Source organism: Pezoporus wallicus, unplaced genomic scaffold (assembly GCF_028554395.1).
Source record: "Pezoporus wallicus isolate ANWC-B61680 ecotype Strahan unplaced genomic scaffold, APGP_CSIRO_Pwel_v1 contig_6580, whole genome shotgun sequence".
In the NCBI taxonomy this organism is placed as follows: domain Eukaryota; kingdom Metazoa; phylum Chordata; class Aves; order Psittaciformes; family Psittacidae; genus Pezoporus; species Pezoporus wallicus.
In genome coordinates, this window is record NW_026635844.1 from 931,436 (window position 1) to 949,838 (window position 18,403).

Here is an 18,403-nt window from a genome sequence, read left to right on the forward strand (position 1 = left end):
TGTCAGTTTTGCTAGGTTTTGGTGCCTTTTTTTTTCCTTTGTGTGTGCGAGTGTGTCACTTTTGGAGTGCCCAGCTCCAAAGTTACCCAGGGCACAGGCTGTTGCATGATGATGCCAAGGAGTTTCCGCGGGATGAAATCGGGAGAAGGCTGATGTCAGACCTGTCTCTGCTGAAGACGTCACGGACTGAGGGACCAGCGGAGCGCAACTTTAAGAAAGGCCTACCCCAAGGGATCGCTTGAATCCAGATTCATCCCTTGTAAGCGCGGTTTAGGGCTGCCGTCATCCACTTTCCATGGCAGGCACTGGGATGCTCTCACACCTTCCTCTCTTCCAGCTCCCAGGGGCGACACTTACTGCTGTCCCCCCTTTCTGCAGCCCGCGAACCCTCCGGGGAGGGGCACGGAGATGCCATCTCCCCAGTGTCGTGTCCTATCCTCCCCCCGCAAAAAACCCGTCCTTCTCCACGACGAACAGCTCAAACCTGTGTCCCAGGGTCTTATTTTTAAGTTGTTTAGGATTAGCTAAAGGGAAGAAAGCCGTCGGGGCGCGCTGGCAGGAGCACCTTCCCGTGGAAAGGAGAGGCTGGGAAGCTTACGGTTGCTTAGGAAGACGGAGTGGGGGGGGTGCTGGACACACATCCCTTCGCCCCATCGACCCTCCCCGACATCTGGCTGTGTTTGGCGAGGCAGGGTCCCCATTTGCAAACAGTCCCCGACTCCCACCCCTTGCGTGCTCTCCTTGGAGAGGGTGGGGGGTGCGGGGTTGGGGGAGGCCTGTGCAGCCCTACGGAGGTCGCAAAGGACACAAGGAGGAGAGAAAAGCACATATTTTTTCCATTCAGTGAAAGCGCACCAATACCAGTGGTGAAGATAGCTCTACCCACTCCTCCGTCTCGCTTTACCGCCCGACAGAAGCGGTAACGCTGGGTGGGCCGGGGGCACGGTACAGAAAAAGGCGCAAGAAACGGCTGGTCGTTAACAGTACAAATGTTCGTTTTGTTTTTTTTTTTCTTTTTTTTGTACATTTCGTTTCTCATCTGCACTTGAAAAAATAAATCCTTTCCCGCGACGTTTGGAGACCCCCCTCTCTCCTCCTTGTTGCAGGACCCCCCCCCCAGCAACAGGTTCCCCTCCGGGAGCAAAAACTCCTGGGCGTGGAATTTGCACCGACCCCTTCTGCGTAGGCAGAGCCTGAGCGCCTCCTGGGGGGGTCACTTGGAAGGGGAGAGGTTAAATGGTGCCGGAGGGGGGGAACCCTGCTATGAGCAGACAAGGGTGCAGAAAGGCCCCTCAGCAGGAAGATTTAATCCCAAATTCGTCCAGGTTTCAATTTGCATCCCCAACATTGACACCACTGACTTTGCCCTGTGACAGAGGCATCACCCCCACTTTGGCATCACCCCGTTTCAACACTTCCCCACTCCCCTGCCGTATCCCAGCTGTAGGATAGGAATCATTCCATGAGAGGGATGGGATGCTGTGGCATGGGGTTCCCAAAGTCACGTGTTCAAGTGTTGCCTCCTTGGCACTAAAAGCGTCAGAGGCGAGATGGGCACGGCCATTGGGGAAAAGATCACTTTAATTTAGCATCATCAACACTCAAGGAGCTTAATTAGCGTGCTCGCTTGCTGGGCATGCTATCAGGCACTTATTATTGCTTAGTTTCTGAGAAGAAAAGCTTCCGACAATGATGGTGGTGGCTTCAGCTGCAGTTCCCCCATGCCCCACACTTGGCGTGGAGTCCCCACGCAGAGCAGTGTCCCTCCTCCAGCGCCTGGGAAAGTGGGAGCGAACCCTTGTGCTTAGGGAAAAGAAGCACCTTGCCATCTCGTGTGGCAAGTCACTACCAGCCCTGCATGTGGAAATGGAAGCATCTTTGACTTTAAATTGAAACAGGAAGATGCGCAATATGCGTCTTTTTTTTTATTTTTCTGTAAATACACAGATTCACAGTGTAATCTAGCCAGTTAATGAACAGAGATTTATTTATTTATTTATTTATTTTGTATAAGTAGAGCTTTCAGAAGGAAGGGATGATCCACAGATACTGTCACTGATCTGGCAGGAAGAGAAAATCTCTACAACAAAGGGGCTTTCTTATAAATCTCAACCAAACCTCTTGGACCCTCCTACCAGCAGAAAATGAAAGAGTCAAGAGTTGATCCCACTTGGTCCCAGAGAAAGACAAGGCTACTGGGTGTAAAATCACAGGCTGGTTAGCACTTCTGAGCTAGCGTCATCTTAATTCTTATTTAGTTCTGTCCTGAAATTGAAGGAAGCAGCAAAAAAATCCTGCAAGCAACAGGACCGCAACAAAGCTGTTAAATTCTGGCATCAGCTTGGTGCAAGGCTATGTCAGGGCAATTAGAGCTGCATCATGCTGCACTGTGCAGTACCTCTGTCAGACTTAATCTGCACGCTGATGGGCAGCACAAAATCCAAGTTACAGCCCACAGGAAGCACAACCAGTGAACCCATATTGCTTTGACAGCTGCACTCATCTAGAAATAATGCAAAACGCTATTTAGATGTACACATCACAACCCTGTGCTCTAGGAAGAAAACAATCTAATGAAGGGCTGAGAGGCTCCTTGCAGAGAAGAAGCATTGAAGAGGTTGTTGTTGGTGGTGTTTGCTTCTTTTTTTACTCTACTCCTTTTACAATTCTTCGTATTTTATCCTGTTGGAGCGCCGCGTTGGGGCTGGTTTCACTGAGCTGTTCTTTGCATCCATTGCCTCGCTGAAGAACTTGAAAATAGATGGAAAACTCTTCCAGGAAGTTAGTTCATGGCGCTCTGTACCTGCAAAATACAAAGGTGTCAGTTTGACTGGGGGTGGGGGTGTCGCTGTGCTGCTGCCTGGGAACAGGAATGACCATGTACATACAGACACACAGGGATGTGTAGCCACTGAGGCTGCAGATCTGAGACACTGAACATGTCTTGGGCCCAGGCAAGTGAGACTCCAAAGCACCCTGCTAAGCAAAACTTTGTTGAAACACCTCATTTGAGTGGTGCAGCTTAGGAAAAAAAGTGTCTACTTCTCAGGGCTCGTGTACTTTTATTATTTCTTCTAATTTTACATGGCTTTTAGCCTGACATATGTGTTTTTAAGCAAAAGAGAACATCTGGCCTGAACAACAATCAATGTGTCACGTAGGCATCCTTCCTGCGCCTTTTCCCAACATCCCATAGGGGATATTGAGGCACTAAAGTAGACTTTTCCCACTTACCTCTTCCCTTTCCATAAAGATTCACCTCTTTTTTGGGTTTGGTTTTTTTTTCTGTTCTATTGTTTTACAAGTGCCTCCTTCAACACATGGCTCATTTGCTTTATTTAAACAAAAATCCCCACAACAACCCCCAAAACAGAACTAAGATGAAGGAGGTGGGCAGCCAAAGGCTGTAAAAGAGCTGGGATCTCTTTCTGGGTAACCCAATTATGTGGAGATGCTGCCTGTAAGTTTCTGGATCCTGGGCTTCCATTTGATATTTTAGCATTGTTAATGATAATTCTTTCGTCTGTAATACTAGGTCATTGCTATGGTTACTCTACAATGGTGCAACACTTCACTTTCCCCCTTTAGCTATTCGCTGAGACCTGGTAACCACATTTGTTGCTTAGCAACAGTTTTGTGACAGTATTACAATCTAGGGGTGACAACAGTGAAGGACACGATGGCCATGGCCTGCCTGGTGGAGAGGGATGCAGTGTGGGGCAGCTGATTGATGGTGTTTGGGATTTGTGGGGCAGCTGACAGTCCCCAGAGGTGCAGGAGAGCAGCTCTGGATGGATGCTTCAACACAGCACTGCCCACACACACCCCTTCACACTCCAACGAGACCCTCACCCCCATGTACCCACCCTTGGTGGCTCCACGCATGCTGTCTCCTCTGGAAGGTTTTTGAGGGAGGTGTTACCCATCATGTCAACCCCCTGCCCTACTCAAAGGCAGCCATCGGATAAGCTCCTCCAAAAAAAGCCCTCTACTGAAAGACACCACTGCCCACCCAAAGAGACGGTTTATCCATGTCATGCTCGCACACACAGATTCCCCCCCTCCCCTGCCTCCATGACCGTTGTATGGAGATGATTCATGACATCTTACACAGATTTCCAAGAGGCAACTTTTACAGAAGTACTTTCCACTTCTGAATTTACCCATCTCTGTGCAAGCCCTACTTGCTGGGAGGCAGTTGGTCCTACCAAGTGGTTGGTGGACTTGGCAGAGTGAGGTTATGGCTGGACTCGATGATCTTTGAGGTTTTTCCAACCTAAAAAATTCAATGGCTCTACAGTTCTGGCTTTCAAGGAAGACCACCTACCCCACCCCTATGAGAGCCACCCCACAGCCATATTCACAATGCATGTTCTCCAGCTTGGGGTTATCCAGTACACAGAGATGTGCCACCACTGCATGGTGGCTGTGTGTACCACAGCAGAAAGATAAAACTTCCCTTCCAGCACAACCCCTGGCCAAATTGCATGGCTGGGTACCCTGCGATTGCCCACTGCCACCATGCAATGACACCAGTAAAGACGTCATCTATCAAAGCTGGTTTTATGGAGGGACAGGCTGTCCTAGCACATTCCAAGGACGCTCCTACACAGGCAGATCTCACACACCTGTGTCACAGCACATGGTAACATCAGTTTGAGCCCCAAGAGGCATTTGTCACTCTGCCTGCCTGCATCTGTCTCCTCTGTCTTGATGGTACACCCACGAGTTTAAATTAGACAAAAATATAGGCAGGGAATATTATGCTGGGTTTTTCTACCCCCTCTTTCTTTTTTCTTCTTTTTATCAGCAACCTTCCTGCTCTGAAACGGCCACTGAGAAGCAAAAAAATGACAAAACACTAAGTTTCTGAAGCCTCTCAGTTCCTTTCTTATCCTGCCTTCTCCCATGAAACCTCCTCATGTCCTCAAGAGAGATCAGGCTTACATTAACTGGTGTTACTGGAACTGATTAAGTTACAGCTTTCCTGTAGCAAACCCTCTCAGCCCACCCCTCTCAAAAAACAATTCAAGCTTTGAGTCTAGAGGGACTCAGTGATTCAGCAATCTAAAGCAATTTTTACACTATTTTCTTTTTCCTAGTAACAATCTTACTGTCAGATGAACAATTTCCCTGGTGATAAAATCACTACAACGGCTATTTAGTTTCCAGGATTATGATGATTCTTTGCTTGAGTAATATTGCCATAAGAAAAGCTTGCCAAGTATCTGCCTTGGCCCTTTATAATCATTTAAAGGTCAAATTTTGTCCTTCTGTACTCACATTCAACCACTACTGCAGGGGGAGGCCTAAATTTTTAACACTGCACAGACTGTGCATTTATGATTTATGTATCAGAGGCTCAGAAAATCAGACAGAAGCAAGAGGAGTTATGTCCTAAGTGTGATAACAAATTTGCCCATAAGGGTTTTGCCAGAGGAAAAATATCACTGATGACTGCAATCTCAACTGTGTATTTAGTAGTAGGCTATCTAAACTGAATGCAAGAGCAGCCTGCATTCTTTTTTTTATAGAAAGAATTGTTTGTGGGAGTTGGATAATAAGAAGCAGCTGTACTGAAGCCAAGGTCCTCTAAGGTATATATATATGTCCTTAGCGCTCACTAATTTCCACAGCCATGATAATAAACCACACAATTCAATATACTGTAATAAGTGATGGGTTGTTGCACAATTTAAAGTGATTTCAGACATTAATTATTTGAGAAATCTTAGGAGCATGCTGCACTGAAAATACATATAAAAACTGTTAAGTGTGAGAGACAGCCAGAACATCCTAAAATATGCTACGGCTACAGTTGCAAGAGAAAGAAATTATCAACCTCCCTGTTCCCAGTCCCCGAGAAATGCCACAAAAGCAGCATCTTGCTATTGTAAAGAGGTAGGGAGAACTGAATGCCTATTTCAACATGTATAGAACATCATTGGAAAGGAGCTCCAGAGAGAAGGCTGATCCAGTAATTCGTGAAGTGAGATGAGTGATGGCTGTAAAATGGTGAACAAGTTTCAGAATCATTTTACACACCACCACAAAGAGATATTGACCATTAGAAGTAATGAAGACTTGCCATACAGTTATTGACACAAGAAAAACCAGGCATGGAAATACCTGCAAAAATTTCATCAGGTCTGGTGACACACACCTAAGAGTCTCTAGGGAATCAGTTAATGAACTTGAAGAACTACTGGCAATTATTTCTGAGAATTCATGCACAATCAGGTAGGCACCAGAGAACTGAGGTGGGAAGAAAAACAATGCTAATTTGAGAAAAGGAGAGTTAACTGAAACTACTGCAAGTAAAATCTATCTTTAAATATCAGCAAAGTAGGAGATCAACATTAAAAACCATCACAAGCACCTTTAGGGCAACAGGAACCTTAGAACAGAGCTGGATCTGACAAGGTCTTCACCGCTTCAATGGCCGGTGGTTGCCCCTACGTCTCATTTAGAGATGAGTTACTTCACTCCAGCTGAGAAGACCTCATAGTATTTGAGATACATGATAAGGCAGCTCCCAGCTACAGGGAGCTATGCCTCTGCAGGCTCTAGTTAACTGCTGCACATCCACTAGCACCTGCAGCGCACCCATCTCAGCAGGCTGGATCCAATCAGCTCACCTCATCTCTGCACTCTTCCTTGCTGGATGGCAGTTTGGGAATCTCACCTCTGCAATCACTGCTGCAAGTTGAGAACTGCATCATAGAATGGTTTGGGTTGGAAAGGACCTTAAAAGCTCATCCAGTTTCAATCTCCTCAGCTACAGGCAGGGACACCTTCCAACAACCAGGCTGCTCAAGGCTCTGTCCAACCTGGCCTCGAACACTGCCAGGGATAGAGAATTTACCACTTCTTTGGACAATCTGTTTCAAGTGCCTTACCACCCTAAACATCACATTTCAGCTGAAGAATGGCACAACTCTGCATCAGTGAGACAAGTTATGATACCTCAAACTGTGTTGGAAAATGGCAGTGGTGCGCTTGCTGGGAAGTGGCCAGAGTCTTTGAGAAGACAAGTAATAGGTAATGATATGGAGTTGAAAATACACCTGCACAGTCCCAGAGGTAATGGTATTAGTGCTCTCGTCTTTAAAACATGGTTATTAGTGATCTGAAATAATAATGAGAGCACTTGTTAGTTAATTAGATTAACCAGCAAATGATACATTGAATGGGAGATGATAAAAACATAAGAAGGGATGGAGAAATAATAAGAAGAAAAAGAGCAGCTCACATGGTAGTGAAAATAAAGGAGGGCAAAAGCAAAGACTGAAACTGGGATCTGTCTTTGCAGGAATGGCTGTACAACATGACTGGGCAAACAACCCTGGTGGCCATTTGCACACATATGTGCAAACATGTTTTTGCTGCCTCTGCTTTCCACTCCCACTCTGTAAAAGCATCTCTTTGCTCAGCAAGGCCAATCAACTCCTCTGCCTGAGTCCATGGAGAGAAGGAGCTCTACAATCCCTATAATTCACTCTTGCAGAGTGATCAGTGGCTGTGCAGGACAAAGGTGCCCTCCTATGGTGCCTGCCCACTGCGCTGGACAAAAGCCTCCTCCTTGCAGTGCTCAGAAGATGCGTGGCACAATAGTGGCCCCCTGCTGCATTTACAAGATGTGTGGGACAAAGGTTTCCCATGCTGCACAGGAGCCCAGAGGGATCTCTGCATGCACCTCTGTGCTGGAATACATCAGCAGATGAAAGTTTCCAGGAACTTGAGAAGTTTCTCCGTAGGCCTACAGGGCTGACCTTAGGTCTGCTTCTCCAAGTGCCAGCTCACCTCTGAATAGCACAGGCTTGAGAATGAATTAAGGGTGCTCCACGAGTCTGGGTTTATTCTGCATTAGGACACAGAGCCTTGCTGCTCTTCACCAAGCATCTCCTTCAGTGGAGAGTTTGCAATTGATGTCAGCAGGAGCAAGCTCTGTCCCTGCGGTCATGGTCCCTGCCATACTGCAAAACTTTGATCCCAGTATTGGGCAGGAGACATGAGTTTTGTGATTTTGTCCCCTGGCACTAGCAGAGGTTGCTTTAATATTTATGATTTATAAGCCTTATCCAAACTTGTCTTAATGGTTCAAAGGCTGAAATGCAGACTTTTGGGGACATTTGCATGAATAGAAGCACTTCAAAACTCACTGAACATGTTTTACCCTGATTCCCCTAACTCTAAGAAGCAACACAATTCATTCTTCCTTTACAAATAAATGAATGAACAAGGCAACACTATCTGACCTGGAACATGAGTGTAATATGCCTTCCAGAAAGGATTTTTCCTCCTCAAAGTTATGAATCAGTGGAAACGTCTTTCCTTCTTTCTCACATCATACAGACGCACGCTCAGTGAAGTCTTCATGTAAGACTTTATCCCTTGAGTATGTAATTCTGTAGTGATGTAATAATACTGTTCAAATCTGCATTTATGTATGATAGAAAGATACATCCTGCCTCTCCTGCATCCATCTTTCTGCATGCTATTAAATAATTTCTGTATAATAAAGCAACTTCTAAGCAGGAATTTATCTTTTTTTTTTTTTTTAACTTTGAGTGTCATTGTTAAGAATGACAGAACTATTTTTAATTTATAGGTTTTCTCCATTTATGATTCCTGGATCCTATGGATTTGCACAGGAAGAAATTATTGTGTCTGTTGTGACTATTCTGGTCTGCTGATCTAAACCTCCAGGTCTCAAACCCCAAACCAGAACAAGCTCTCAGCGCATCATGAGTAAAGCTAAGGAAAAAAAGGAGATTAAAAAAATTATACCTTGCTTAAAATCACTAAGTACTTTTGACAGGGAGGATGAGAGCTTCAGGAAAAGTTGGGAAGGAGTTTGTTAGCTCAAGGGCTCTAAGACCCAATGACCTTAGGAGCTTCTGCATATGTGATTCCAGGCATTGCAATGGTAAAGAAAGGTTAAACACTCAGGTGAAATTAAAAGACAAGCCATACAGCAATTAATGAAATGAAGGCAGTGATTTCTGAAGGGACATAAAAAAAGAAAACCCAAACTGAAACCTCAATGTATTTAGTTTGTCTGAGAAGTAATAGTTTGTGGAATTATGAATGTGGTAATAATCTAAAAGCAAATTTGTAGGGAAATGATTTTTTTTGAGCAGTCAAGAAGAAGTAGAGAAGTCTGAAGAAATGAAATACAGCCTTTGTCCTGGGTTCAGCAGTAGCAGTCATTTTTTCTCCTTCTTACTAGCTGGTGCAGCGCTGCGTTTTTTGACTCTCGGCCTGGGAACAGTGCTGATAACACTGATGTGGCTACACAGGATTTGGAGAAGGCTGAGGTTCTGAATGACTTCTTTGCCTCAGTCTTCACTGGCAAAGGCTCTGACCAAATCACCCAAGTCTGGGAAGGCAGATGGATGCAGGGACTGTGAGAATTAAGACCTTGCGCCCACTGTAGGAGAGGAGCTGGTTCGAGACCATCTTAAAAATCTGAAGGTGCACAAGTCCATGGGTCCTGATGAGATCCATCCGCAGGTCCTGAAGGAGCTGGCAAATGAAGTTGCGAAGCCGCTGGCCATCATATTTGAGAAATCATGGCAGTCAGGTGAAGTTCCCGAGGACTGGAAAAAGGGAAATATAACCCCCATTTTCAAGAAGGGGAAAATGGATGACCCGGGGAATTACAGACCAGTCAGTCTCACCTCTGTGCCTGGCAAAATCTTGGAGCAGATTCTCCTGGATGGCATGCTAAGGCACATGAAAATCAACAAGGTGCTTGGTGACAGCCAGCATGGCTTCACTAAAGGCAAATCCTGCCTGACCAATTTGGTGGCCCTCTATGATGGGGCTACAGAACTGATGGAGAGGGGTAGAGCAGTTGGTGTCATCTACCTGGACTTGTGTAAAGCTTTTGACACTGTCCCACACGACATCCTTGTCTCTAAATTGGAATGACATCAATTTGATGGATGGACCACTCGGTGGATAAAGAACTGGCTGGATGGCCGCACACAAAGAGTTGTGGTCAATGGCTCAATGTCTGGCTGGAGACCAGTAATGAGTGGTGTCCCTCAGGGATCGGTGTTGGTACTGGTCTTGTTCAACATCTTTGTTGCTGACATGGACAGTGGGATTGAGTGCGCCCTCAGCAAGTTTGCCGATGACACCAAGCTGTGTGGTTCGGTTGATGCGCTGGAGGGAAGGAATGCCATCCAGAGGGACCTCGACATGCTTGTGAAGTGGGCTGATGCCAACCTCATGAAGTTTAACCATGCTAAGTGCAAGGTCCTACACCTGGGTGGGAGCAATCCCAGGCACAGCTACAGGTTGGGCAGAGAAGAGATTCAAAGCAGCCCTGCGGAGAAAGACCTGGGGGTGTTGGTTGGTGAGAAAATGAACATGAGCTGGCTTCAGTGTGCGCTTGCAGCCCAGAAAGCCAACCGTATCCTCGGCTGCATCAAAAGGAGCATGACCAGCAGGTCGAAAGAGGTGATCCTGCCCCTCTACTCTGCTCTTGTGAGGCCTCACCTGGAATATTGTGTGCAGTTCTGGTGTCCTCAACATAAAAAGGACATGGAACTGTTGGAACAAGTCCAGAGGAGGGCCACGAGGATGATCAGGGGACTGGAGCACCTCCCGTATGAAGACAGGCTGAGGAAGTTGGGGCTGTTCAGCCTGGAGAAGAGAAGGCTGTGTGGAGACCTCATAGCAGCCTTCCAGTATCTGAAGGGGGCCTATAGGGATGCTGGAGAGGGACTCTTCATTAGAGACTGTAGTGACAGGACAAAGGGTAATGGGTTAAAAATTAAACAGGGGAAGTTTAGGTTGGATATACGAAGGAAATTCTTTCCTGTTAGGGTGGTGAGGCACTGGAATAGGCTGCCCAGGGAGGTTGTGAATGCTCCATCCCTAGCAGTGTTCGAGACCAGGTTGGACGAGGCCTTGGGTGATATGATTTAGCGTAAGGTGTCCCTGCTCACAGCAGGGGGGTTGGAACTAAATGATCTTAAGGTCCTTTCCAACCCTAATGATTCTATGATTCTATGATTCTATGTTTTTCGTTACTGCTCAAATGTTTAGTGTGACCAAGGACTTCCTAAGTCTCATGCCCTGCCAGGGAGGAGGGGAAGCCGGGAGGAAGCAGAGACAGGACACCTGACCCAAATTAGCCAAAGAGGTATTCCATACCACAGCACGTCATGCCCAGGATGTAACTGAAGGAAGTAACCTGGAAGGGCTAGATCACTGCTCAGTTGGGCTGGTTATTGTTCGGTGGGTGGTGAGGGGTTGTATTCTTTCTCCTTGTTATTTCCGTTACCATTATTGTTATTGGTGGTAGCAGTAGTGGTTTGTGTTATACCTTAGTTACTGGGCTGCTCTTATCTTACCTGTGGGAGTTACATTCTTTTAATTCTCCTTCCTATCCCTCCAGGAGTGGGAGGAAGAATGGGGGGGGGGGGGAGTGAGTGATGGCTGTGTGGCTTAGGCACACAGGAAACTGGTTTAGATGCAATATTCATTAAAAAAAAAAATAATTATGGGAACCTTTGTAGCAATGCTAGAGAATAGACTACACATACTAAAGATGTTTTATACTTAGTTATTACCTTCTGTGACACAGAATAGTGTTTATTTTTGTTGGACATTTGTTATCTCTTAATGTTTCTAGTGGGATGATGGAAAGAGAGCAACAAGCATCCCTCCAACTCAGAGCCAAGATTATCTCTGAATTTACATACTTGCAATCATCTTTTCTCCACCCCTTGTTTACAACTTACAAACCACTCACACGAAGGGAGTGTTTTAAAAAGGTAAGAAAATATTTAATGAATTTTCTCTTGCCCCATGAGTGACAGATGCAGAGATCCATGTAAAAGCTCACTGAAAGCAAGGTTTGTGAAGCAGGAAAGAGACATAGAGGGGTAACACAGCTGTTATTTTTCACTACTCTTCTTTAAATATTAGAGGGCAGTCTCATAAGGACAGGTCATTTGTTTGCTCCTCTGCATGCTAACTGGCCAAATAAATGAAAGTTGTAAGGTCATTCCCTCCTGAGCACAGGTTACCAAAAATCAGGTCATTTTCTTGGTCACCAAAAACTGACTAATTTTCTTTTGAGTATATATTAAAAAAGTATATATAGATTTTATATATTATATAAAGTATATATATCAAATAGTTATAGGGCCTTCTCAGGAAGAATCAGGCATCCAGGACAAAACTGCTATTAGTTAATACCAATGAAAATAGCCATGGTAATACAAATTGCAAGTAACTGCATTAAAAAAAGGAAGGGTTCATGAACAGCTAAAACCACAGGCTGATTAATTGTCTTTGTTTTAGCCTAAGGCTAAAACATCCCAAATTTGCACTGGAACCCCAGCTGTACCCAGGCAACTGTGGGGATGAAGATACTCAAATGCAGCCTTTGCCCTGTGTCATTTGAGGACTGCTAAGCAAAGTGAAGCCACAACAAAAAAACCCGAGCCCCCCCCAGATTCACACTGAGGTGGAGGGGTTGTCTCCATCAGAGCCTTCTGTGTGGATATCTTGCTTGCCAAACATCTGTAAGAGGCAGCAAGTTGAGGATGCCCCATCCCTGGCAGTGTTCAAGGCCAGGTTGGACGGGGCTGGAAGCAAGCTGGTCTAGTGGAAGGTGTCACTGCCCATGGCAGGCAGTTGGAACTGGATGACCTTTAAGGTCCCTTCAAACCCAAACCATTCCATGGTTCTATGATTTTATGAAAACAGCCAGCTGGTGGTACACTAAACAAGCTCAAGTCAGGCTTCCTCAGGGTCCAGTTTGAAGGGAGAGGATGCAACTTTGGGCACAGGGAAACAGGGAAAGCCACTGAATGTGTGCTCCTGGTGAAATGCCACATGATGCTCAGGGAATGATGTGCCCCATCAGTGTTATGGTATCCCACCCATTGCCAGCTGAATCAGACCTGCAGCATGTTACTGACGGTGCTCTCACAGGCAGCAATTTCAAAAGCAGGGAATGTCTGCAGGGGAGTGAGACGTTTCCTTGGAGAAGAGGTCCAGCATAGATGCGATAAATGTTATGCAACTCTAGGTTTTAAAACTCGTGTTAAAATGGTATAGCATGCAGGGAGTACAAGGCAGGGGTTGAAATTATATTTATATCTATACATCTATATACCTTTCTATCTCCATCTAATCTTTATCTTTAAATATACATCTAATCTACATCTCTCTCTTTCTCTCTCTCCTCTCCCCTATATCTACAACTCTATCTATCTATCTACCCATCTATCATCTACCTACCTACCTTCCTACCTACCTATCTACCTATCTCTATAATACACTTTTAAAAGTATTTAAAGACAAATACAAAAATTCTTTACCTGTCAAACAGAAGATGGGATATTTGGGTTATATTTTAAAGATGTTTTTTGGGGTAAGAATGAAACCCCTGATTTTCCTTCAGAGGCTTATTTTGTGATGGATAAGAGGAAACAGTTCCCCAAATTCAGGCGCTGCCTCTGCAATACTGGCATTGCTCCCATGGGAACCTAGCAAAACCCATCTGTAGCTGGTCCTCCCCTCCTGATGGGTACTGCTGCAGGTTAGTAGCAATGGGGTGAGCAAAGACAGTGCTGGGTGGGCCTATCCACCCACTTTCGCTTTGGACACCTACTGCAGGTGCCACCTGCTGCAGAAAAGGACTCACCCCCTTACGTTAAGAAAGGTGAAACATAATAGCCTGAACCCAAGTGATCCTGAAAATCGTGATGCAGCCACCCGCCAGCTCCCGAGGTGTTTATACTCCACAGACACCTCAGCTCCTGGCCTTAAAGCTTATTCCTTCTTACACTATCACTTCTGTACATGCTCAAAAACACCTCGAGCTTGACAGGGCAAATACTTTCACATGTCTCAGGCAGATAGGGAGCACTCCCTTTCTCTGCCTGCGAGTAGATGTGCAAGTCTCAGGGGGAGGAATGCCCTCTCTGCTTCAGTTCACCCAAATCTCTTCCTACTCCTTGCTTATTTTCCTTCTGTCTGGGACATGTGTTTCTCTAGAACATCTATTTCTCCAGGACATTGACTTCTCCCGGGCATCCACTGTTGAATTCCTTGTCCGCAACTTGCCTGCCTTACAGCTCTTTCTAAAGTGTTGAACTGATCCTGTTGCGTCTTTTTCACCCACCACCCTCATCGACCACCAATTTCTGCCTTTTTTTCAACCCTCTTTCAACCCTCTTTCACCAAGACCTCCTCCACCTCACTGTTACTGTGTCCATCCAGTCTTTTCTCATCAACACCTTCATTTTCCATTTGCTGGCAGTAGCCCACTAAACACATCTTCTCTCTCCACACATTATTTCTTAACAGCAGAAAAAAGTTACAGATCTGGCTTTGGCAGGTATTTAAAAAAGCTGGGCACAGGCTGCATCTACTACTCGGGTATACTGGTGAGTGCAGAAGAAGAGGACATATCTGTGAAAATGCAGCAGCCCTACCCTGAATGATAAGATAAATAAGGAGCTGATCTTCCAGATGAGACTGATGGTTTCATGGGAAATTCAGTAAATTTTTTATGACTTAATAGAAAGGAAATACATCTGAATTTGTAAAATGCCATGAGGATGGAGCTGGGCCACCAGAATAAAAAAGCTCAGTAACAAATGCAGTTAAAAAATTCAAGTTTTGGAAGTCACTTTGTCAGACTCTGTTAATTTTGATAAAGAATTTAATATTTAATTATGTCAAATAAGTATAAAAAAATTGCTGGAAAAAAACGGAATTTTTTTTTTTTTTTTTGAGAATTCAAGATGTGAATAACCCTTGCACACAAGTCCTTTATGGCTATCCCCTACCAGATACATTTTTATGTATTCTTACATGAGTCTGCATAGCTGTTATTAGTGAGAGAGATGGCAAGAAAGTGCTGTTTCACCAGTGAATTTACACTGATAGAGTGAGCGTTCACCTTCTTTTATTACCATGACCTTTGCTGGTCGTTGCTAATGAACATTCTTGAAGAAGGCAGGTTATTGAACCTAGACAGCAGGATTTTATGGACAATGATCATTGTTGTGTGTCAAGTACACCTGTGCTGCAATCATAAGGTTAATAACCCCCAGAACAACAGTTTTACATGCGGCTGTCTAGGAAGAATGCTATCTCTGCAATTCACAGATTTTGGAGACACTATTTATAATTTATACCCAATCTGAAGTGCAAAGATTTTTCTCTCTTGCAAGTCATGGTAATCAATACAGGTCTGCACCTATTACAACCCAATGAGGTGAAGTGTGTGGCAAGGATCAGCCATGCTGGGCCAACACTGGAGCTTATAAACATGGCTTTGCAAAAGACCCTGTCTCCAGTGGCCATTCTCAGCATCTATACTGGGAGAGCAAATAAGGGGGGAAATAATTCTTTGTAAGGGTGCTATCCCAGCTACTTAGTGTTGCAAATTAAATTAATTGTATACTTGCCTCAGAACTACTTGGAAACTTGGGTTTTTTTGGCGTGTCACATGGATTTTAGACTTCTCCACCCTAATTCATAACACATCAATACAGGATACTCTCAAGCTGCCATATTATGGAAACCAGCAATTGAAGACTAAACACTAATTCGCACAGGGTTTGCACATGTGAATTACACTAAAATTAACCAAACTGAATAATATCACACTTCCTGTGACTTAACCTCAGAGATGTCATTAGAGGCAGCATTTGACATTAATGACCATAAAGCTGCATTTCACTCCCTGCTTAACCCTCTTTCTTGCTGCAGCAAATGGCAGCTCAGTCTGGATATCCTCAACTTGTTTCCTTTGTGCCTGCGCTTTGCTCTCTACCTCTTCTAACAACGCCTCCAAACATCAGCCATAGGTGATGTTTGGGATGCAAGGGCAGCAAGCCAGACATGCGGCAATGAGTTTGAGACTGGAGTGAGGTGGTGAAGGCTGGCATCGCAGCAGCGAAGTGAGGCGTGAGGCGTAAGGCAGAGAGAAGCTGAAGACAGACAAGATGAGAAGACAAGTTGAGTGTTGGGATGCACTGACCTCTGCCAACACCCTGCCTGACATCCTTGTCTTTGGGAGGCAGACACACAAGTGTGAGTGTGGGAGGTGGGTCTGCCACCAGCAGGAGGGAGAACGCAGAAGTCTGGGATGAACATGAAGGGATATATTAAGTTTACAATAAGGAAAAAAAAAACAACCAAGTAAATGCAATCAAACAAACTCTCAAGAGCAAGAGCTGACTGTGGGTTTGCATGTGTGACCTGTGGGGCCCCATTGCTGAGCTGTGGCTGGAGAAGGCTCACCAGGATCTGGGAACCAGTTGGGTGAGGGCCAGATAGGGATTTCTCCTGGAAATCATGTCCTGCCTTGCATCCACAAGAAAAGCACAACTTTTCAGAAAGAAGCCCCCAAATCAGGGTCTTTCTGCTAATCCAGTTTTAATCATGTAGTGTCAAAGCATCAAAGTTTTTAACCATTTCGTTCATAATTAAATCAGCCTAATTTGGGAGACTGTATTTATTTCAATATAGGGTCTGATTCACTATTTCCATTTACAAAAAAAAAAAACAAAAAAACCCAAACCCAAAGCAACCCAACAAAATCACACCAAACCAACAAGCCCAAAGCCATATCTTCAAGCTGACACAGTCATCTCAATGATGAAGGAACGACTTATGATTTCCCTACAGGTCAGAGAGACAAAACCCCCAAACACCCAAAGACAGAAAACAATGAAGCTTAATGACCTTGGTGCATTTCCAAAAGCAATTTCCATTTCAAAATACAGTCATGATTTAACAACTGATATTTCCATGTGGAGTCTTCCAGCAGAATCAGTGCTGCTAAGTCAGACTGTGGAGTTCACAGAAAATGCAAGGAAGGTCACTTGTGTCATGGTGGAGATCTTTTGCCAGCCACACAGTGGATTCTGAGAAAAACTTCAGTCTCTTCAGCTAGAAAGATGGTAAGCTTCTGGAAATGGAGATGGAAACACAAGAACCTCCCAGGAAAGTATATTTGGAAGTGAAAGATGAAATATTTAAATGAGTTTCAAAACTTGATGACACTTTATTTTCCTTGCATTAAGAATCTCCAGGTTTGTTCTCTTCTTTTTTTTTTCTCCATAAGATTAGAAAAAAAGGAAAATAAGTTGTCAGGGTAATTTCTCTCAGAAGAATCACTGAACTGGAATTATGTCATCTTTCATTTATATTATCAGTTATTGCCACGGTTGGCCAACAAATATTATATTAAAAAAAGCAGGAAAAAAATCACTTAAATGCATTTGGGGAATTCTTTTGTTTGTGCCCTGTGCATATCTTTTAATACTTATTGCTCCAGTTCGGCTTGGTTTGTCTAAAGCACTGTAGGTTGTTTTTTATTTTTTTTCAAAACAAGTTTCAAACAAACTATTGATATATTAGGGGAAAAAAAAAAACCTGCATGGGGAAAACCAAGATTGAGGTGGGAGCTGAAGTTAGTCTAAATAAGAGCAATATCAGCATGCACAAATACACAGGCAAGCACAGTTTGACAGTCACTGCTCATAAAAGATCCTGCAACGAGTTAATATGAAAACTCAGTCTCCTGTAGAGGGAAGTTAGAGGGGAGCTCATATATAAGCACTTGAGGAAAAGTTGCACTGTGTCTGGAACATATATAGCACATTCCCCATTATTCTGGGGATAAATGAAATGTTAAAACCACAATATATTGCCTTATTAAATTAAGAAAGCATTTTTTTCCCCAGTCTGTTGTGAAAAGAGAAAAATCTATGACTGACTGAAAAGCAAAGAACTTGCAGTCAACAACATCCTCATCTGTTTGGACATGTTTTTCAGCTCCAGCACCAGAATTAACATGAATACTTTGCACTGGTATCTCTGTAGCCACGATGGTTATTTTCTGCAGGAACCTCAAGGTGTTTTACAGTGAAAATATTCTGAGTTTTTGTGTGCTTCATTACAGCTTTTCCAGGTCTGCATTCAGACACATGAAAAGCTATGGGGCTGCATTTGAATGAGGAGGGAGTGTGAACCAAGGACATCGTAAATATGGGGTTTGCTCCCACATGGATCTTTCTTTTGTGAATTTGGGGAAACTAGGAGCCAAGTAGCGCAGGGATCTTTGCCTCATGCTGCAGCCTGTACATCTGGGTGTCTGCAATGGAAGGATGGGGATGAAATGCCTGGGAGGAATGGGTCCAGGAGAGAAGATTTACTTCACATTTCCATGGGACCTGCTTCTGTTCCAAAAAGCCTTCAGTGCAGTAAGATCATGAGAGCAGCTGCAGCTGGGAGAGGAGCAGTCAAGGGACTCTTCATTAGGGACTGTAGTGATAGGACAAGGGGTGATGGGTTTAAACTTAAACAAGGGAAGTTCAAGTTAGATAGAAGGCAGAAGTTTTTCCCTGTGAGG

General features: G+C 44.5%; 1 protein-coding gene across 2 annotated transcripts in view; it reads right to left on the minus strand.

The window, feature by feature from the left end:
• Positions 1-2,638: 2,638 nt before the first annotated feature.
• The window catches only part of FAM172A (family with sequence similarity 172 member A), a 275,992-nt gene continuing 260,227 nt past the window's right edge, over positions 2,639-18,403 (minus strand). For both annotated transcript variants that reach the window (XM_057398370.1, XM_057398371.1), the window contains one exon: positions 2,639-2,803. In XM_057398370.1, the coding sequence (XP_057254353.1) occupies positions 2,661-2,803 (143 nt within the window). In that variant the 3' untranslated portion in view covers positions 2,639-2,660. The remainder of the gene's footprint in view (positions 2,804-18,403) is intronic.